The sequence below is a fragment of the Euprymna scolopes genome, chromosome 38, assembly GCF_053919585.1.
Source record: "Euprymna scolopes isolate OS-2025 chromosome 38, ASM5391958v1, whole genome shotgun sequence".
Lineage (NCBI taxonomy): Eukaryota > Metazoa > Mollusca > Cephalopoda > Sepiida > Sepiolidae > Euprymna > Euprymna scolopes.
The window spans coordinates 78,773,437-78,797,197 of NC_136519.1; the positions used below are offsets into that span (position 1 = coordinate 78,773,437).

The following is a 23,761-nucleotide window of genomic DNA, read 5'->3' on the forward strand; positions in this document are numbered from 1 at the left end:
GATTATTTCGATTATCGATACTTATCGAAGACATTCCAACACAAAACTTATCTAAGAACACTGCCAGGCACATAAAGTACATTCGTGTGAAATTTCATAAAAAATAGACCCAGGCGTTTTCGAGTCCATAGGGAATGAACACACAGATGCACAGGAAATTTTTCTTTTATATAATAGTAGATAGATATACCCATAAAGTTGAGTTTTTGTTGAAATTGTGCGTTAAACACAAACATATATTTCAAACGCGCCCTCGGCATATCAAAGAACATACTGTTGATTTTATATGTCGGGCCTTTCGGCTTGTGCGGTAATAACACTTCTCAAATACATTTATGATGTTAGATTGTGTAAGGTGTTAACTTTGGTCCACATCGCCTGTTTCTTCTTTCATCGGATTATTTCGATTATCGATACTTATAGAATGAACACAGGAAAATTTTCTTTTATATAATAGTAGATAGATATATCCATAAAGTTGAGTTTTTGCTTCCTTCTGACGTTGATATGAAAAACCGACTTTTTCGATATAATGTTATCAATTTCAAACAAGTAAAATATTTGTTTATTTTCCTGATTCGCCTTTCAAGCGCACTTGATGCGTATTTTATTCAACGTTTCTATATGGAACTCACACGCTTGACTATATTTTCGCGTTGCCTACGCACGGTTCCAACATTTGAAAATCCAACTGCTGAGATACAACGCGCGGATGTTTACAAACAGACTTTTCTTCCTCCAACTTTACAACATGGCAAGAAAGAAGAAAAGGAAAAAAAAGGAAACAATATACTGAGGATGGAGTTTAGCGCCGAAATTTATTTGTATATTTATTTGTTTGTTTATTTATTTATTAGTTTATTTATTTATTTATTTTTTTATTTATTTGTATATTTATTTATTTGATATTTATTTATTTGTTTGTTCGTTTATTTGTTTGTTTATTTGATATTTATTTATTTGTTTATTTATTTGTATATTTATTTGTTTATTTATTTATTTGTTTATTTGTATATTTATTTATTTGTTTATTTATTTGTTTGTCTGTGTTGTGTCTGTATCAATAACAACACGAACGCAGAAAGTAAAGGTAAAACAAATATATTAAGACGAAAAGATAATACATATTTACTGCAGTTGGAAGATTGTCCGGCAGAGGGCGTGTTAAAGTCTTTCATGGAGCAACCGGCACATGCGTCTTTCCTATCTGGTGTTCGAACACAGCTCCCCGGTCTTGCCGACTTGATACCTTTATCTATATCTTTTCACCTCCGTATGCTAATTAGTGGGCGTCTCCACAATAGTTACAAATTTCAAGCAAGTAAAATATTTATTTATTTTCTTAATATTACGTTGGGATTTGGCTTTCAAGCGCACTTGGTGCGTATTTTATTTTATTCAAATTAAATCAACATTTTTATATGGAACTCACACCCTTGACGTAAAACTAACTTTTTAATATACTCAGTCATGGATATGCGAGCGACCACCTGAATGTTAATTAATTTGCATATTCTTTTAAACAACTCATATTAATTATTTACTTATTAAATTATTGGTTTCTTTTCACTATTACACTGAATTCTATTTATGCATAGCGTTTATATTCTGCATAATTGCATAGAATTTAAGATGAAAACGTTTTAACACATCCTGTGGTAATTATTACTGACCGGAACTCGATGTGGAGGGGGGAGGCAGTGGAATTCTGGGAGACAGTCGTTCAAGCAAAAGGTTTTAAAAAAGTGCTTGGTCGACTGATTTTATAGTAGTAGTTTGTTGTCCACCACGTGGGTCGGACTGAACTTTGCATAGCATCAACTTGTGGGTTATAAAACACCCCTATCGTTGATGTGTTAGTTGGACTTTTTTGTTTAGTTAAGTTACACGTTTCGCAGTTACTATTACAAAGACAATTTGTCGTTGTAAGCAACGAGGCAATACGTTGCAACTCCAGTTAGCCGAGAAGGATTCTCCACACAAGTTAAGAGTTTCATTGTTTTTTCCTTCTACGTCGAGTTCAGGTTTAGCCGTTGAGTTGCAAAAACGCCTCCCCCCCCTTCAGTCGGTTAAAATCCGACAATCCATATATATATATATATATATATATATATATATATATATGGATGGACAACCCCTTTAAGAAATTCGTTTCTTATAGTTGAGCACTTTCAGTTGAATTAAAGTCGGTCAATTTAGCTCTTATGCATAGATCATCGTATAATGATTAGATTACTGTCTGACTGACGTAAATGAACATTTAGAATTATAATGTTTAAATTCAACGTTATTTCATGCGGTTAATGGTAGCCGAATTGATTAGGTCTTCGCTAATCGAGCCAGAGATGTCTCGTGTTGCGGGGTTCGAATCGTTCGACTGGTATTAATCGTGACACCCTGCACTGAAGATTCCCGAAAGGATGAAACACTAGTGTCTGTAGGTATTTAATTATTAGAGTAAAAACAATAATTATATATATATATATATATATATATATATATATATATATGTGTGTGTGTGTGTGTGTGTGTGTGTGTTTCGTGGTTAAATTTTAAATTCTGAAAAAACAACAGATAGAGACATATATTCGATTTAAGAATTTATTGCTTGACAAAAGGGATATATGGAAGAGGTTATTTTAATTTCCTTAATCCATGGATTTTCAACACTGGCTCATATCATCAGAGGAAATGAAATGCAGTTAGCAAAATGTTCAGCGTCGAATGTTGAGCTTTTCCTTTTTGGCTAGGATCTCCTTGAAAGTATTACTTCAAGTAATATCTATCAGGATTTTTCATCTGAATTCTATCTGTGTCTTATCTCGCTTTTATATAAATATATATACAGTTGTGCCCGATATTATTCATACCCCCCTTGAAAATTGAGTTTATTAGGTGTAACTTTTGTAAGAATTTATTGTTTACGTCCATATTGATACATATTCTTAATAAACCTCTTCTGATCATTTTCGTCATTTTAAAATCTCGGGATACTTGTAATAAAAGAAATATACAGCTATTTATAAAATCTGCAATGTTCAAAAATAATCATACCCCTTATTTTTTCAGTATTAATCGAGTTTCTGACTGTTTGTTTTCTGTTTGATTCTTATTTTGAATGCTTTTATACAACCTTTGATTAATTTCATTTCGTTTTTTGCATTTTTCAGAAATTAAAATGATATCAACTGAAAACCAATAAAAGAATAAAAATTATTAGAATGGGGAAGAAAAAAGAGCTTAGTAATGATCTTAGGACTAAAATTGTGAATTCACATAAGGATGGTTTAGGTTACAAGTCAATTTTCAAGAAATTTGAGGTCCCTACAGCAACAGTACAGAGCATCATCAAAAAATTCCAGAGCCACCACACAACAAACAACTTGATTGGTAGAGGAAGAAAAAGGAAACTGTCTGCTAGAGCCACCAGGAATATTGTAAGAAGTGTTAATGCAAATCCAACCACCACTAATAAGGACATTTTAGAAAATCTGGAGTCTTCTGGCATAAAAATATCAAGGCAAACATTGCAAAGGACTCTGCATGAAAATGGTCTGAAAGGAAGAAGACCAAGAAGGACTCCATTGCACACCGGAAAACACCTTGCAGCACGTCTAAAGTTTGCTAGGATCCATGTGAATTCTCCAGAGTCCGTTTTCTCAAGTATTTTGTGGACTGACGAAACAAAAATTGAATCGTTTGGCCATATGGATGCTTCTTACGTTTGAAGGAAGAAAGGAGAAGCTTACAACCCAAAGAACACCATACCCACGGTGAAACATGGTGGTGGTAGCCTAATGTTTTGGGGCTCCTTTTCGGCTAGTGGTCCAGGTAGTTTGGTCAAGATAGATGGAACCATGAAGAAGGAGCAATATTTGGAGATACTCAAGAAAAACATTAGACAGGATGCGGAGAAGCTCCATTTAGGACCAAACTGGGTCCTTCAACAGGATAATGATCCAAAACATACTGCCAAAATAGTCAAGAAATGGTTTGAGGATAATCAAATTAATGTTTTGAAATGGCCTAGCCAGAGTCCCGACCTGAACCCTATCGAAAACCTCTGGCACATATTGAAAACTGAGGTTAAAAAGCGGAAACCTAGAAATTTGAGGGATTTGGAGAACTACTGCATTGAAGAATGGTCAAAAATCAGTGTTGATGCTTGTAAAAACCTTGTTGATAAATATCCCAAACGGTTACAGGCAGTTATTAAGAATAAAGGGCATGCTATTGACTATTAGTAAGAGAGGTATGAATAATTTTGAACTAGTGCCATTATTGTTTTTCTTTGTATAATGTTTCAAACTTGCATAATTTATTTATTTGTTGAGTTTAAATTAAATGCTTATGCTTGATTTATTGTTTGAAATCCCTTTAATATTGTCTACCTTCTGGTTTGAGCAATATTCTTATAGAAATCTCAAAGATCCGAGGGGTATGAATAATATCGGGCACAAGTGTATATATATATATATATATATATATAAATGAACAAAAGTCTATATTCTCAAGTTAATGATGTGGACCATCTTACAATTTTATTCATTTATTTCAGATGACATTCAAAATGGCGTAATGGAAACATAAGGTATTTACAGTTTCTCTTCCAATTTTCGAATTTTAATCATGTCAAAACGCACTTTATTTCCTTTTGATGGATTGATGCTATTTCTTTTGTTGAGTTAATGGCAAAATACATTCACTACTTGCTATAATATTTAAGTGATTGATTTTGCGCTACGAAAAATACTGTCAAGAATTGTAAATCAAAAAATCAAAATGGCGTAAATATAAGGTATTTACAGCTTCTCTTCCAATTTTCAGATTTTAATCATGTCAAAACGCACTTTATTTACTTTGGATGGATTTATTGTTGCTATTTATTTTGATGAGTTAAGGGCAAAATAGATTCGTTAATTGATATAATAAGTAAGTGATTGATTTTGCGCTACGAAACAGATACTGTCAAAAATTGTAAATGTCAACTGAATCAAAGGAATAAATTATAAGATGGTCAACATCATGAATTTTGGAATGTAGTTTTTTTGTCATTCATTCATTATATCGCTCTGTAATTACATCGGGCTTCTTACATAAGGATTGGTATATATATATATATATATATATATATGTATATATATATATATATATATATATTATAAGGAAATAAAGTATATTTCCAAAGAAATATATATATATTTTATTTGCGATTGCCTAAGAAAAAAATGAGCTTTAAGGTGAAGACGCTAAGTTAATCATATTATTGCTTAAAAAAAAATTAATAACAAATCTTTGTGTGTATATATATATATATATATATATATATATATATATATATATATATATGAAATTTATTTATACAAACATTGATGGCTACATATGTGCATACATGTTTCTGTAATCACCCTTGTTGGGGGATTACGTCTTCAGGCCAAGAATTATCGTCGAGAACTGATAATCTTGGCCTGAAGACGTAATCCCCCAATGCGGGTGATTACAGAAACATGTATGCACATATGTAGCCATCAATATTTGTATAAATAAATTTAATATACCTGCTCTGTTTACTCATTGAGCACATTTTGGTAGACACATGTTTCATTGGATGTACTTCTAGAAAACTAAACTCTACTGCCATAATATATACATATATATATATATATATATATATATATATATATAACCTTGTCGGTGTGTGTGCAAAAACTCTACCAAACTCCTCTCTAAATATTTAGTCTACAGAGTTGAAATTTGATATATAAGGTATTTGGACCTGGAGCCACACGTTCGATTTGATTTTTAGCTGACAAGACTTGCTGCTAAAGAGTCAAGATTGACAACAAAACAATTAACTTTGGTAAATTGAATAAAACATTACTCCTACTTTTACTTTTGCACATGCGTAAAATTAAACATTCATGGATAAAAACTGCTTAATTTTTAACCTTTAGTATCCATCCGTTGGTAGCTCAAACGATAAGGACGCTGGAAAGATAAATAATAACGACTAAGGCTAACGATTTGTTGTAGTGTGAATGGTTGAATAAATGACAAGACACAGCAACAATTAAAATAAATGTGTATTAACAAAAATACATAAAAGTGGGAATTGAACAATATCTTTGCTCATGGAAGAACTAGTTGTGAACGACGTGTTTGTGTCCAACGGGTTCTTAAACTGCTTCTCGCCCCCCCCCCCGGAAGTGACATCATGGAATAGTTCATTTTTCGTGGTAATAGGGGTAAGCTCCTAACACCCCCTCTCAAGATTTTTGTTCGTAAAAGCTATTAATACTTCTTACGTTTAAGATCGATTGTTAGTGGATCGGTGACCTTTCTTTTCCGAACTGACCGTCCTAGTTCAGGTGTTGTTTGGCGAGGTTCAAGATCAAATGTACATAAAATAGTGTCAATCAACGGAATTAATTAATCTTTGAGCGTTTGGATTTAAAATCTAAAAAAAAAAAAAAAACAGCCACTTTACAATTTACAGCCGAGAGAGATAATTTATTTCTCCACTGATGATGGATTATTGCCCGAAAGGACCTTTGGAATAAGTACCATCCACAGTTGAAAAAAAAAAATTCAGGTAGATAAATAGATATAAATAAAAAAAATATTATTGACTTATTTATTTATTTATCTGCTCATAACGACTGTAAATTCCTGCATTGTAAGCCTTCAAAAATACCTTTTAGTGTCAATCAGTTCTTCCTCCAATAGTGGTCTATCGCTAGCGTTATCTGTGCGACATCTTAATTGGTTTTCTGGTACCGTTGGGCCTTATAAGATGTATACAAGCTCCAACACTATACAAGCTTGCGTCACTCACTACTATTATTTTCAGCTTTGGATACTAGTGTGTAAGAAAAAAGATCCGTTGAGAAATCCGCGTATGCACAAATTTGATTTGTCTTTTTGGTCACATATACCGTAGGAGCTGCTCAATCACTGGTGCTGACTTTTGATAGTATTCCGGCCTTTTGTAGCCGATCCGGTTCCTTATCGATTTTCTCAGTTGCCGCAAACGAGACGTTCCGTTCTTGAAAACTGGCAGACCATTTTCCTTCAGTTCGAATCTAGCTTTAGCCTTGGTACATCTTCCGAGACCCGATGAGAAAACATATGGAAACTTTTCCTTTAACTCATTCTATAGTAGTTGTGCACTTGTAGACGAGTCTTCTACCTTATGGAAGACTTTGTTCATAGGTTGATCCCGCAATTCAAATGGTTCCATCCAATCCGTTCTGAAGAGGTTTTCGGATATATATATATATATGTATATAAACTTTCACTTCTTTGGTAGCACGATTATACATCACAGAGAGTGTCAGTTTTCTCTTAAACTTTACTTTATCGCCTGTGACTGCTCGAGCTGACTTATTCGTCTTATGAATGGTTGGTTTCTTCAACCTGTTCCATGTCTGTGGGTTAATAATGGGAAGGTCTGAGTCGGAGTCCAACTGTAATTCCACTATCTTATTGAGGATGTTGACAGTGATGTATTTCCACTCGTTACTCTCGACTTTCCTGTCAAATCTTGTTTGTCGAACCCTGTCGTTTTTGTCCTTTTGCAATGCGTTGCTTTGTGGCCTTTCCTGTCACATTCATTGCATATTTTGTTTTTGTAAAACCATCTCATGGACCAATGTTGTCCGCTACAACAGTTGCATAGCCTTGTAGACAGATTCGGTTATGGTCAGACTTTGGTTGTGCCTGATTTTTCTTGTTTGTTTGTTTGTTTGTTTTTCCATGAGAGTAATCCTTTTGTCTGAAACTAGTAGTCCTTGAAACTAAGCCTAATTCCTCAATGTTTCATGAGTCGTTCTTTACACTAAGTACACATTGGCAATCCCCGGCCAACTTCAGGAGAGTGAGTCCTTGTTCATTTTCGAGTCCAGATAGGACTTGCCATCTTATCTCTGTGTTTTTTGCCGAGACGAGACCCTGTGCAAAAATCAAACATTTGAAATCATCCGCTGATAATCGTCACAGTGTTTGTTAAACAGTAAACGCAAAGATGAGACAGTCTTCGTTGTTACATTTTGCCAGGTTGAAACACTTCCATCTCTTGTGAAAAAGCATCTTGTTTGGGCTGAAGAGTTCTGATAAGAGCTTAACTGCTTCGGAAAATTCCAGCTCGCTCATCTTTCTGGGTAAAATATATTCAACGGACTTACTGTGTTCTGTGGTTCCTAGCTTCCATAGAAGTTGGCAGACTTTTTTGGCATTGCTCCAATTTTGGCAGTTAACAGTGAATAAATCCTCATATCTCCTATAAAAAGCATCAAATGTCATATCTTGCTCGGGTAAGTAGTTAAATGTATCGATGGAATTCCATATTGTATTTTGGGAAAATGCAGTGTTGTCATCACTGTGTTCCATCTTATTCAACATTTTTTTTTTTTAAATAATTCCTTGTGTCTCTTCTGTTGAAGTAGCAATTTCTCGTCTTGTTCCTTCTATTGAAGAAGCAATTTCTTCTCCAACCTATTTGGATGATCCATCTGAGCTCATAGCAATTGCGTAATCATAACCTTAAAGTCTTCCACATTGGTATCCTTTCCAGGCGAACGACAAAAAAATTTTTTTTTTTTCTGAAACCGGGCAAAGAAAAATCTTGAAGGCAAAAACAAAAGTCTTATTTGTGTGTGTGAGTGTGTGTGTGTGTGTGTGTGTGTGTGTGTAAACGGGGGGGTATATGTGTTCTTAAAACTGCAACAAAAATGGCATTCTTATCTGCTAGCAAAGAATAAATAAATAAATAATGTCAACGTTCTAATGAATAAAAAGGTTCACTTTCAATCACAGTCAGGAAAAGCAAAGAAAAGTATTTACAACGCCATTCAAGGCAAAAAAATTTTGAATAATTCAGTTTTCCCAGTTCAGAGAATAAAATGTTTTCCAACGATCAAACATTTAAATATCTCATAGTTAATTCTATTTTAGAATTACTTAATCAAGTCACTTGCAAACATGTGCCAAATTAAGTCATCATTTTTAACAATGACAGTTTCATTTTCTTTTCAAGCTGAGAGGCTCATTTGCATACGTGGACATTCAAATATCGAAGTCAGGATAAATCTTTCTTGTCTTGAACATAGCAGCGTAACAAATTAAATGATGACAGTTTTTAACTACGTCGTGTTTTTTTGGGGTTTTTTTTTTGTGTTTTTTTTGTTTTTTGGGGGAGTTGTTTTTGGAGTTTTTTTTTGTTTGTTTGCTTTTTTGTTTTTTTTGGGGGGGGTGGAATGACAAAAATGCCTTTTTTTTTTCAACTTTCAAGGAATAACAAAACATTGCCAAACGTCTGGCTTAGTTTTTTTTTTTTTTAATGGGACAAGGAGGGTTTTACTTACAAATTCATCCAAATATTTTCGTATTTACCGACATTCCCCCCCCCCTTTTTTTTTCAAAAAGTCCTTGTGTAACAAGCTTTACATAGTCACTTACTGTTATTTTGTGTTAATCAAATTTTTCGTCGCCAAAGTGTTTTTGGGGTTTCACACGTAATTCGAATTCATCCTCAGCGGTGTTGTTGTGGAACACTAGGGTATTTTAAAATTTAGTTTTCCCTCGTGAGTTTTCGAAATCTTCGTCGCCAATTTGTTGTGGTGTTGGTGATTGAATAAATGACGAGAAATACAAAGGAACAATTAAAGAAACATGTATTAACAAAATACATAAAAGTGGTCATTGAACAACATGTTTACTCCGACTCTTTCTTAAGCCACTTCTATGGTCGCAAGTGACGTCATGGAATAGTTCATTTTTCCTGGTAATAGGGGTGCGTACTGCGTCCCCAACATGATTCAAGTCATATTTTTTTATAACTTTTAAAATCATTACAACATGTAATATATAAACGGCTGTCTGCATGTCTGTTTGTCGGTCTGTCTCCATATTTTAAAACTCTATCTTCTCCAAAACTAAAATGTGGATTTTTTACGGACCGTTCTTTTATGAGTCTTCAGCCGTTTTAATAGTATTTTAAGGGGTCAAAAATGGGTTAAAACTGAAAAAAAATCGTTAAGCATTTTGTACATTTATCTTAGTTTATTTTTAATCGGTTTATATGTATGTCACGTTGGTGCAGTGGTAACGTCACCAGCTTTGAATGCGATTGGTTTCGATTCGAGCTGATGACACTTAAATACTTTTCTTTTTTTTTTTTTTTACTTTTGAAATCACGATTCTATAATAATATATACGAAATATGGACAAATTAAAATCATATTTAAGTATATTTTACGCCCCCCACCCACCCACCCTGCCGATAGTATTGGATAATAATCATTAGAGGGTTGGCTCTACATTAATAAATACAAAATCTGCATGAATAAAAATATATTTATATGCATTTTACGACCTGTCAACGCCGGTTGGCCTGCTAGTTTATATATAGTTTTATATTCTTTTTTATTTTATTTACAATTAAATTTCTGTAGATTTATCATGATAGCATATTGTCATGGTACTTGAAATTATTGTAAACTGGACTACTATATATTTATACTAATATTATCGGCTACATATCTTCTTTTTTTTTACAAGGTGGTCACCACTTATCAAGGCCCGGAAGCCACTCAGGGATACGGGTTATTGTAAGTACAGTACGTTAGTGGGGATATTTAAAGTGCCTACTTAAGGGGGCAGTTCATCAGGAATTTGTTTACATTGGACTTGAAGACATCCAAGTTGTAGTCAGGAGGGAAGCGGGCAGACGGAACAGAGTTCTACAGGCGTGCAGTTCTAAGAAAGAAGCCTTGTTCATGGAATCTACGTTTTGATTTAGGCATAGATAAAGAGTGGGGAAAGTTTTCTGATATAGCTCCTTTAGAAAAGGAGTATCTTCAAGTCTAATGTTCTCTTAAAACCAATCTTGATAGAGGTTTCAGTTAATCTTTTTTCAGGTTTGTGTTTGATAAGACGCGTTGTAGAGTGCTCAACAGTTGTGGAGCAATTGTATAATGAAATCTGATTTTAAAAGAAGACTAGGCCTGAAAATGCTACTTCTGTAAAGGAGTTGCGGCTAAAACATGTATGCACATATGTAGCTAATAATGTTTGCATGAATAAACATACTATAATTACGTTATGCTTGTCATTGTGCAGTTTTTGATAAGCACCGGAGTTTCAGTGGATTTACATTTAGGAAATTACAAAGATACAATCTCTCTCTCTCTCTCTCTCTCTCTCTCTCTATATATATATATATATATATATATATATATATATATATATATATATAAATCACTATGTATGTCTGTCTGTCCCCATTTTTTAAAACTGCATTTCCTTGAAGATGCAAGATGACAGAGCAACACGAGGAGAGTCAAATGATTGCATTTTTTGTAAACCATTATTTTATCTCTCTCTCTCTCTCTCTGCATATATATATATATATATATATCTACGTATTGAGCACTTTTGAAGTAAATACTTAAAGTTTACGCATAAATCTATACTTTCGTATATTAAATTTATGTGAATAAATGAAGTAGTTATATATATATATATATATATATTTGCTCGTGCCCAATATATATATATATATATATATTATTTTTTAAAATGTAATTATCCACTGACACGTGTTTCGTCGTCTACGACTCATCAGAGTGGCTGTACCTAGCGAGATTCGAAATCGGGACCCAATGGTAATGAGCCTAAACCCTTACCCCTGGACCATCTCGCCAGCTGTCTGGATATATCGCGATTTACTTAGATGTTGTTTTTTGTTTTGGTTTTATTTTTTTATTTTATATATATATATATATATATATATATATATATATATATATATATATATATATATATATATATATATAAAATGCAAAACAGCCACGCGCGTTTTTGTATGTCCAAGAAAGGCTTTTTTTCGCGGGTGTTTCTCGACGAGGTTTCTATTTTGGAGAAGTTTCCTTATACTTCCTAGATTATAATATCTCCAATTTGTGAATGGACGTCGTCTCTATCTTTATTTTGATCGAGTTTTAAAAAAATTGTCTCCTTCCCGTCCTTTCGATAGATTCGTCTTTTTCGTATAAAAGCAAAACTGATCAGAGCGAAGATAAAGCGCCTGGCCTTTCGTGTCAGGATGTCTTGAGGGAAATCAGTTTGGATCAACATCGTGGGGAAACAAATAAATAAAACGGCAGAAAGCCAGACGTTCATTTCTGCGCCTGCGTGAACTCATCCACTTAACTATCCATTTCTGCAACATTAACATCGCTAATAAACTTTTATTTAATGAGGACTATTATCCTCATCTTTTTTTATAGTTGTTTTTTCACAACTATTCCTCTAGCCTTCGTCAGGCCAGAGGAATAGTTGCCCGAAACGTCGTGAAACAACAACTAAAAATAAAAAAGATGAGGATAATAGTCCGCAATAAATAAAAATTAATAAATAATACTCATCTCAATGAATTCCATTTAAAATAATATATAACATCGTTAAATTTGAATGCTTTTTACTTCTTGTCATGTCATGGCGTTACGGAAAGATGTCAGGTTTTCTTTCACCTTTTTTTCCACCTTCGCATTGTGGGTTCGAGCCTGCCTGCCTACTACCACTTTTTTTTTTTGTGCTCAACACACAACTCCAAACACACGGGCAACGCAAGGCACTCCCGCTAGTATATATATAAAAGCTGGTAAAAATAGCTGCTTATGGATCAAAATTGAAAAATATCGAAACAGGGCAGGCATAAGTCAACTTCAAGTGCTCTTGTTTGCATGCACAGATATATAAATTGATACATTAAAGTCTGCTCATTTTTAACTATTTCTTATCCATCTGACGATAGCTTAAACAGTAACGACGAAGGCTATAGATCTAAGTATTTATATGATGGCAGTCAAGTCATTTTCTTTCATTTTTTTTTTAAACTTCTGGAATCACTACTATATATTGGGTACAATATAATAATATATAATAGTTAATAGAGAATTCGTTATATAATAATAAATATGAAATCTGCATGAATTAAAATATTATATTTAAGCATAATTCACGACTGGGCAACACTGGCCTGCCTGCTAGTTATTATATATATATTAGCAGGCCGCCCGACATTGCCTGGTCGTAAAATACACTTAAATATGATATTTTGATTAATACAGATTTCGTATTTATTATTATATTATATTGGACATACAAACACACATACATACAAACATTTTTGCTTTTATATATATAGATTATATTGGACCCAATATATAGTCATGATTTAAAAAGTTAAAAGAAAAAAAAGAATCATGCGCCACCATTGAGAATCGAAACCAAAACGTTTAGCTTACAATTTACTTTTTCCTCTGACTTTAATGCCTAAGCTATGAATACGTTTGCTTCAGGCTAAAAATTAAACTAATTGAACCAATAGCTATTATGTTACGCATGCATATGCATAATGCAGCCGTTCGAGCTTCACCAGGTAAATTTTGTTTTTTATTCAATTTTCACCCCAACCAAGGCACAATGCCACTTTGAAGTAGGGGCCTACTATCGGGGACATAAGTTGTAGGGATATTATGAAGGGAGATGAGAAGCAAGATGTCTGTTCACATTACATTTGAACTTCTGCATATCAGTACAGTTGGGAAAGCAGAATCCAGGAAGGGAGTTCCAAAGTCTAGCAGTTCTGAGGAAGAAACTATTGGAGTAGAAGGCTTTCTTACACCTAGGGATCTCTATTGTGAAGGGGTGGGATTTAGGTGCTGTCGGGGGTATTCACATCGAGGGGGTACAAGTGCTTGTAGTTCGTCAGAGCATTCACCACTAAAGTACTTGTAGAACACACAGAGAGATGCAACATTTCGTCGATGGGACAGAGGCTGAAGCCTACATGACAATTAAGGACCTATCAGGTTGCGGACTCTCTTTTGAACTCTGTCCAAGAGTTAGAGACTAATAGCAGATGCACCAGCCCAAATGTGTCAACAATGCTCCATACAAGTGGCCTTATACAGGTATAGAATATTTCAGGTGTAAGTAGTTTTCTAGTACGGTAGAGAGAGCCCAGCTTCTTCGCAGCAGCCTTGGCAATGCTCTCAATGTATCTATTCCAGTTCATGTTCCTTGTAAACGCTAGGCCGAGGAGTTTAAAGGGAGTACTTTCAGGTAATGTGTTCTTGGCCACTGTTATTGGTGGTAGAGAAGGTTCCATTTTTTAAATTTTCACACTTCTGCACTGATTTTTCACGGTTAAAAACTCAAGTATAAAGTTTTGCATATGTTCGAATACCCTATATATTAAGTTTCATGTCTGTAGACCAAAAACAGACAGAAGTTTGGGAGGCAAAATTTTTTAAACAAATATATGCATGCATAAACATATATAGAAAGATGTTTGTGTTTACTATAACCTTTTTAAGCAAATATTATGCAAGTATAAATAATGTAAAATACCTACATGAATATAATTACACGTAGTAATTAACTAAAGATGATCATCCCATGAGAAAACCGAAAAAACTAATAGGGAATTAATCAAAATGAATGTTTAAAAAATATGCAAATTAGCTAGATCTTTTGCAGATGAATGTAATTCCACGACACATATATACGAGGGGGCGTGCAATAAGTAATGCCTCTGACCCACTTCCAATAGCAGTAGAGCAACGAAACTTGGCACAGTTATTAGTTTTTCTCTACATAGTAACCACCCAGAGTTATGTATTTCTCCCAATGTTTCATGCAGCTCTGGAGACCGTTTTTCTAGAACACCCCAGGTTGGTCCTCCAACCAAAACGTGACTTCAGAAATCAAGGCTGCATCATCTGGGAAACGCTTTCCTTTCAAAAACAACTTCATGGCTGGAAAGAGGTGAAAGTCAGAGGGTGCAAGGTCAGGAGAGTAGGGAGAATGGGGTAGGATTTCATAACCACACGCCCGTGCTTCTGATCTGACGACATGCGAGTTGTGGACCTGAGCATTGTCCTGCAGGAGGAGGGTAACTTTGCTGATCTTGCCCCGCCTCTTGATTTTGATAGCTTCCCTTAATTTCCTCAAAAGTGAAGCATAATAGGCTCCTGTAATTGTGGTACCCTTTGCCAGGAAATCTGTCATCACTAATCCATCCTGGTCCCAGAAGACTGTGAGCATGGGGGCGACCAGGTCTGAGAGATGTTTCCACAGACTTCCGGCCATGTTTAAATTCACGATGCCAGCGTTTTACAAGGTCATATGATGGGGCATTATCACCATAAGTTTCTTTCATTTCATCAAAAGTCTCCTGCGGTGTGCGTCCTTTCAAATACAAAAACCGGATCACTGCTCGACATTCAACAGGCTCCATTTCACACCTGACTCAGTTCAAACACCTGTAAAACAGAAACCACAATTAGCTCAAAGCTGTAATTTGCCACATAACCGGTAGAGATATAAATCATTGCACATGCAAAATTTCAGCTAGATCAGACAACTGGAAGTGGATCAGGGGCATTACTTATTGCACGCCCCTCGTAAATTTGTATTTTCTTGTGTAAAAAAGGGTTTTTAATATGAACATCAATACACACAAAAAAAAATAATCATAGGAATATATATATATATATATATTTACAAAGGCATCACCACTTATAAAGGCCAAGAGGCCACTCGAGGATAAGGGTTAAAGAGTGTACAGTAGATAATTGGACAATAAAGTAATCGTTAGTAATGGAAATTCGGTAAATTATATGGAACGGCTCATCAAGAACTTGTTTACGTTAGGCTTGAAGACAACCATATTGTAGTCAGCTGGAAAGCAGGAAAACGGAAGACAATTCCATAGGCGTGCAGTTCTAAGAAAGAAGCTTTGTTCATGGAATCTACGCTTAGGTTTAGGCACAGATAAAGAGTGGGGGGAATTATTGGTAGTGTTTTCTGCTAGACGAGTCTTTCTTGTGAAAGTTTGGCGAGGGGGACCATAAATTGGAGCTCAGTCGAGCACTTGCCATAAAAATAACGATAAAGCAGAAACAAATGTGCAACATCTTTTCTGTGAAAAAGCGTGTCTGTCTGTGTGTGTGTGTGTGTACATTTCCCTATGCAATAACTTAATTTTCAGTCTACAGACTCGAAATTTGATATACAGGGTACTGAGATTTGGGAAAGTTTATGTGATCGGTTGTCGGTTAGAAATTTGGCTGTTAAGGGGTCAAAGTTCAACGATTTGACCTTTGGGAACTCTACCAAACTCCTCCAACAATTTTAGGTCTAAACACTTGAAATTTTAGATATAGGTTCTTTGGACATGGATCTAACTTAATGACTTGATTTGAGCCCAAAACAATAAATTTTAAGGGGTCATAATAGGCGTCAAAGTTAAAAAATTGACCACTTTTTTTTTTGCTCAATATACACATCCAAACACCCGGGCAACGGCGGGCACCCATGCTTGTTATCTATATATCTATAAAAGTGAACGTGTTTGTCTGTCTGTGTGTATGTCTGTATACATTTCCCTACGCAATAACTGTCAATTTTAAGTCTACAGACTCGAAATTTGATATACAGGGTACTGAGATTTGGGAAAATCCTTGTAATCTGGTTTCGGTCAGAAATTTGGCTGTTAAGGAGTCAAAGTTCAACGATTTGACCTTTGAGAACTCTACCAAACTCCTCCGACAATTTTAGGTCTAAACACTTGAAATTTTAGATATAGGTTCTTTGGACATGGATCTTACTTAATAACTCGATTTGAGCCGAAAACAATAAATTTTAAGGGGGCATAATAGAGGTTAAAATTTAAAAAATTGGCCGTTTTTTGTTTTTTTTTGCTCAACATACATCTCCAAACACCCGGGTAATGCCGGACTGAAATGCTAGTAGATTATATTTATTCTTTAATTAAATCTACTCTGTTATATTATTCATCTATTACCTTATTTTTTATTATAACTATTACTATCACATAAACAAAAACAGAGCCAATGTTGAGCCAACATGCACCCCTTTTAGTTATTTTTCATTTTGGGGTGCCTCAAGTATAATTAATCCGTTTTTGGGGTGTTAGGGTTGGTGACCCAATCATGCATCAAATTAAAAAAAATTTTTTTTGCTAAATACAAGGGGTGTTCCAAAAGTAATGTCTCCTATTTTTATTCCACTCAAACGGATCAGAGGAGATTAAAAATTGCATTGTTATGATGACTGAATTGATGCATTCATGATCTGAAAGTTTTATCTCTTTCTTGCAGGTGTTGACGGTGTGAGACTCTAAGAAAGCAACCCCTGTCATGAACGTGCACCAGAAACAGAAATATGTCATTGAATTCCTCCATGCAGAAAAAAATTTAACCGATCAACATTCACTGGCGCCTGTTGAACGCTTACAAAGCCGGTGCAGTTGATGTTAGCACAGTCAGGAGATGGGTTCGTCGATTTCAAAGTGGCAACAGAGATGTGAATGATAAGCCACCACCCCCATCACTGGCAAAAGTGCATTCAGAATAGTGGGGGCTATGTAGAAAAAATAGATTCTGGAGCTACAAATGTTGCTTCATATTATTTGGATTCTTCGGACTACTGTTCTCATCTTGCGTGTCATTTTCCGCAACGTTTCGGTCGATGTAACCTCCGACCTTCTTCAGGTGTATTTTGTCAAACTCGGAAACGTTTCTGTTGAACTCGAGAATTTGGACGGAATTTCGAACGGAACCCTTTATTTACTTCATGGGGGTAGCATGCTCTTGTTCCATCAGCCATGACTGGATAAAAGTTCTAAGTAATTTGCAATTGTATTTTTCGGTCACCCACGCTGAGGATTGAACCTTCAACCTTCAAGAGAATATCACTTTTAACAATTGATTTTTCCAAGTACTCTAACCACTGCGCCACAGGTCCTTGCGTTCAAATTCTCAAGTTCAACAAGATACACCTGAAGAAGGTTGGAGGTTATATTGACCGAAATGTTGTGAAAATCTCGCCCAAGATGAGAATAGTAGTCCAATGAATTCAAATAATACGAATAATAAATCCTCATCTCAAAAATCCAGAAACGTCGAAAGGTTGCTTGTTTTAATGGTATCACTCTCGTTTTTGTATCTTTTCAACTTTGATTTTTACTTAAAAAAAATAGGATGGATTTCTTTTGGAACGACCCTCGTAAAATGAAGATGTTGATGCTAACCTTTTCATTATACATCGTGTCGGAGAGTCCGTCCGATGTGCCTGTGGGTAAAGAATAATTTCCGTCTCGAGATGTTTCTTCGCCCCAAACTTAAACCGCGGCAACGGTTTTATCGCTGTTTGTATATCGATTTTCATCGTTTCTCTTATGTGCTCCTTAATGAGAGCAGTCAATTCAATCAGAAGCTGTTTTTGAGGTATGCGTTTGGGAACCTCACCAAGATCCTCCGTACGAATATCCACGATGTTCAAATGTTTGTCCTCAGAGTTTTGCCGGAAGCACCTTTCAGCTATCTTGCAATACGTATGCTTGGAGTAAACAATCCGTTTAGCGTATGTCGTAGAAACATCAGCCTTCTTGGAAACTTTGGAAATGAAATCATTGATTCCATTATTTGCCGGGGGCAACGGCTGGGTTTCTTCCTTATATAGTCGTGAGATCAGTGATCCTTGGTTGGCCTGTTTCCGATATGGCCTATGTGGAAACTGCGACCATGAATTTAGGTACTTTGCAGTTTTTAAGGAATTTTGGTGGAACATTACTCTTGAGACATTGATGAAAACCCCAGCGGCCTCTTCAGGTGTGTTCAGTTGGGCACGTTGCTGCGTCGGAGATGAGTTTGGAGGTAACGGAAGCATTTTATCATCTTGTTCTTGCAACAGATCATCGTTCGACAGATCACCATTCAAATTTAACGCTAGTGTGTTTTGATCCGGGACTTGTTTCCCCGCAGGGTTGTTCAAATATTGATCTTTTGCGAGATCAGCTTTTAATGGGGGCAGTGGACGACGGAGAAGTTTGCAGGTCATTTCTTGTTTTTCGTTAGGATTCTGTCAAGGATTATGAAAAAGAAAAGCGATGACGAATCTGAAATAGAAATTGAAGAATTATTAAAAATTATTTGAAGAGAAAAATCAACAATTTCAAAATTTTATTGAAGAGAAAAATCAACAATTTTAAATATTATGTTTTAAAAATATAAACAATTTAAAACTTTTTATAAGTAAAGATCTAACACTTTAAATATTATTTGCAGGGAAGATCAATAATCTATATATTAATAAAATAGCGTGTGTGTTATTTTCTCTGTTATGCTTACAGCCGGATTGTTTAATTGTTATGTACGAGAGGCGTGCAATAAGTAATGCCCCTGACCCATTTCCCATAGCAGTAGAGCAACGAAACTTGGCACAGTTATTAGTTTTTCTCTACATAGGAACCACCGAGAGTTATGTATTTCTCCTATCATTTAATGCAGCTCTGGAGACTGTTTTTGTAGAACACCCCAGGTTGGTCCTCCAACCACAACGTGACTTCAGAAATCAAGGCTGCATCATCTGGGAAACGCTTTCCTTCCAAAAACAACTTCATGGCTGGAAAGAGGTGAAAGTCAGAGGGTGCAAGGTCAGGAGAGTAGGGAGAATGGGGTAGGATTTCATAACCACACGCCCGTGCTTCTGATCTGACGACATGCGAGTTGTGGACCTGAGCAGTGTCCTGCAGGAGGAGGGTAACTTTGCTGATCTTGCCCTGCCTCTTGATTTTGATAGCTTCCCTTAATTTCCTCAAAAGTGAAGTATAATAGGCTCCTGTAATTGTGGTACCCTTTGCCAGGAAATCTGTTATCACTACTCCGTCCTGATCCCAGAAGACTGTGAGCATAATCCTGCGAGTGGAGGGCTGCACCCTTGTCTTCTTTGAAGCTGGTGAGTCCAAGTGCTTCCACTGCATTGACTGGCTTTTGGTCTCTGGATCATAGTGATGGACCCAGGTTTTATCCTGTGTAATCAGTCTTTTGAAAAACTTTGGCTCATCTTCTTGGCACATCTCCAAGTTCATCCTCGAGCACTCAATGCGTTCTCGCTTCTGGAATGGTGTGAGCAACCTGGGAATCCATCTGGCAGACACCTTATGTATATGCAAATGGTCATCAATGATAGTTTTCACAGATCCTGTACTAATCTTGACATATTGGGCTATTTGGTGAATAGTAATGGGCCGATCTTCCAAAATGGCAGCCTCAACTTGACGGACAGATGCCTCATCAATGGCAGAAAGGGGCAACCAGTTCCGGCCATGTTTAAATTCACGATGCCAGCGTTTTACAAGATCATATGATGGGGCATTATCACCATAAGTTTCTTTCATTTCATCAAAAGTCTCCTGTGGTGTGCGTCCTTTCAAATACAAAACCCGGTCACTGCTCGACATTCAACAGGCTCCATTTCACACCTAACTCAGTTCAAACACCTGTAAAACAGAAACCACAATTAGTTCAGAGCTGTAATTTTCCCCATAACCCGTAGAGATATAAATCATTGCACATGCAAAATTTCAGCTAGATCAGGCAACTGGAAATGGGTCAGGGACATTACTTATTGCACGCCCTTTGTACTTCCATTTCTTGTCATGAATAATTTTACCAAGAATTCTTCATAAGTTTTGGTTTCGGTTTCGATTATAGCTGATGGTGCTCCAGTAATCTATTTTTTTTATAAATAATTTATCCAGAATTCTTCATAAGTTTTGGTTTCGGTGTCGATTATGGCTGAAGGAACTCAAGTTATATATATATATTTGTTTTCATAAGTTTTTATTTTGGTTTCGATTCAAGCTAATGCAACCAAGTCATATGGATATATTGTTTTTATTTTTGAAATTGCTACGTTATAATATATAAAAATAGATAGAACATTAACTCTATAATAATATATAAGAAATTTGCAAGAATTAAAATATCATATTTAAGCGTACTTTAGGACCAGTCTTTGTGCTAGCTTAAATAAACTTTTGACGTTTAAACAAAAAAGCTACAATGATATCAGAGCGTCTCCATTTACACTGAACATCCACAGAATGCCAACATCAATATATTACATATGAATGAGTCTCCTGTGGAATTTCCACAGGTCCTCCTAGTTTTATATATTATTTGAAGAAACGATCAAACATTTCAAAAATTATTTGAACAGAAGATCAAACATTTCAAAAATTATTTGAACAGAGGATCAAACATTTCAAAACGTATTTACAGAGATCAATAATATTAAATATTATCTGAAGCAAAGATCAACAATTTTAAAAAATTATTTTAACAGAAGATCAAACATTTCAAAAATTATACGAAGAAAAGATCAAATATTGTAAAAAATATTTTGAAGAGAAAATGAAACATTTTACATATTATTTTAAAAGATCAACTATCTAAAAAAATTATTTTAATATGTTAACCATTTAAAAAACTTATTCTTATTTAAAGAGAAGATCAATAATTCAAGAAATATATCTGAAGAGAAGATCAACAATTTTTGTAATTATTTTAAACTAGCAGGGCCCGTAAACTGGCGTGGCTCGGTGGTAGCATCCCCTGCCCCGCATAAAAAAATTAAAGTACGGTTGGTGATGTTGTAGTCCAACCACCAACCTCATCCTGTTAAGAACGGCAATCGGAATGGAACCCCCCAATCTACCTATGTTAAGAACGGCTTTCGGAATAGACACCCCATTGCCTAAATCAAAACGTGGATTCCATGAACAAAGCTTCTTTCTTAGAACTGCACGCCTGTGGAACTCTGTTCCGTCTGCCTACTACAACTTGGATATATTCAAGTCCAATGTTAACAAATTCCTAATGAACTGCCCTCTTAAGTAAACACTTCATCAAATCTCCACACTAACGTACTGTACTTGCAATAACCCTTATCCCTGAGTGGCTTCCTGGCCTTGATATGTAGTGACCACCGTGTAAAAAAAAAAAAAAGAAAAAAAAAAGAATTTGTGAGTGAGGGTGTGGGTGGCAAGAAATTAGCCCAAAATGTAAGGTATGTAATAATAAAAATAATATATATTTTGCTTTGTGACCTATTTGGGTAAAAAAATTAATAGCAAAACATTCAATAATAGTTATAATTGATTAAAGTACGCACAAATAGTTTTAAACATCAATGGTATTTCGCATTATGATTTATTTGTGTGTAAAAATAAATAAGGACGCGTGAATGCAATAAAGTCAAAGCTCTCTATCTATCTATCTATCTATCGACAGGATTGTCATTTAGTTGTATGAATATTTTCTAACCTATATCCAGCAAAAGGGAATAAAGTGAGTGCCACCGCTATCACACTGAACGTAAACAGAACGTTTTCACAAGTAAACAAATAAATAATATAAGTTTTAGAGTTTGAAATAAAAATAATTTCTTCACAGCAGAAAGCAGAAAACAGAACTTTTCAGTTAAATAAGTGCCTTTCCGCTTTCGTTTCCGCAAGAACCATTGTTCCATTTTGTGTGGTCGCCTTTTTGGTCTTGTAACTCGTTACCAGATTTTAGCTAAGCACAAACACGATTTAAAATGTACATTTAACGAAAAATTGTGACGATAGCAAACCCAAGTAAACAAAAAAAAAAAAAAAAAAAAAATAATGAAGAATCCCAAATGTTTATTGAATACTAGACGACCCGTGACCCGTTGGGTCAGTATGTTATATTAGCTATGAAATTAATGTATGAGCGTGACACGTGTGACGTAAAGAAAATAGTTTTTTGTGACATAACAGAAACATTTCTATGAAAGTATATTAAAATGAAAAGAGAATATAGATAGATTTCTATGAGTCGTTCTGTTTATAATTGTTTATTTTAAAAAAAAAAAAACTTGCAGCCATTGAATTATAAGTGGTTTGCTATACTTATAGGTAAGTGTTGCACTACCATAATACTTAAATTCAAATTTTGATATATCTTTTTTAAATGAAATTGTTAGTTGAAAGTACAGAATAGTTAAAAACATACTTCCCAAGTTAAGAATGGCTTTTTAAATAGAAAATGAAAAGAAAATATAACTTTTTTTTCATTTATTTTAAACAAACATTCATGACCCATTGGGTGAAATATTTAATTTAGATGTTTATTATAAAGTCAATAAAATTAATTAAGACAATGCGGAAATGAACGAAGTAAAAAAAAAACAACAAAAAACAAAGTATTAACAATTGTTTATTTGAATAATTTAAACGAAAAAAAAACAATTTGGACGCTTAAAACGTATACAGTAAAACAACACGTTTTATTGTTGCGTTGATTATTTATTTGTAACACAAATTAAAAAAACATTTTCGGGGCTATTTATTTATGTTGGTAGCGTAGAAGAAAATGTATGAATGTTTTTTAAGAAAGGTGTATTAAAAAATGGGGAATAAAAATTTAAAAAAAATGGAAGGTGGTGGGTAAATCGCCATTGTAAAATGCTCTTATTGTTGTCAACAGGTAAAGTGGTTTTATTTGTAAGAAACTTGCATTAAAATAACTTAAACGTAATACGAAAATGAACAGTGTAAAAAAAAGCAGAAAGTATTAGCAATTGTTTATTTGGATAATTTAAACGCGAAAAAAAATTGGGAAGCTGAAAACGTACACAGTAAAACAATACATTTTATTGTCACGTTGATTATTTGTTTGTAATGCAAATTAAAAAAACATATTTTCGGGTTATTTATTTATGTTGGTAGTGTAGAAGAAAATGTATGAATGTTTTTTAAGAAAGATGAATCAAAAAATGGAGAATAAATTAAATAAATAAACGGCGATTTGTGTTTATTTGTTTACACTGTTTATGTTTATGTACGCATGCACAACCGGAA

General features: G+C 34.7%; 1 protein-coding gene across 3 annotated transcripts in view; it reads right to left on the bottom strand.

Moving 5' to 3' along the window:
* Nucleotides 1–23,761, bottom strand: part of LOC145263207 (uncharacterized) — a 255,323-nt gene that overhangs the window by 185,014 nt on the left and 46,548 nt on the right. For all 3 annotated transcript variants that reach the window (XM_080120282.1, XM_080120283.1, XM_080120281.1), the window contains exon 2: nt 18,122–18,988. In XM_080120282.1, the coding sequence (XP_079976408.1) occupies nt 18,122–18,930 (809 nt within the window). In that variant the 5' untranslated portion in view covers nt 18,931–18,988. The remainder of the gene's footprint in view (nt 1–18,121; nt 18,989–23,761) is intronic.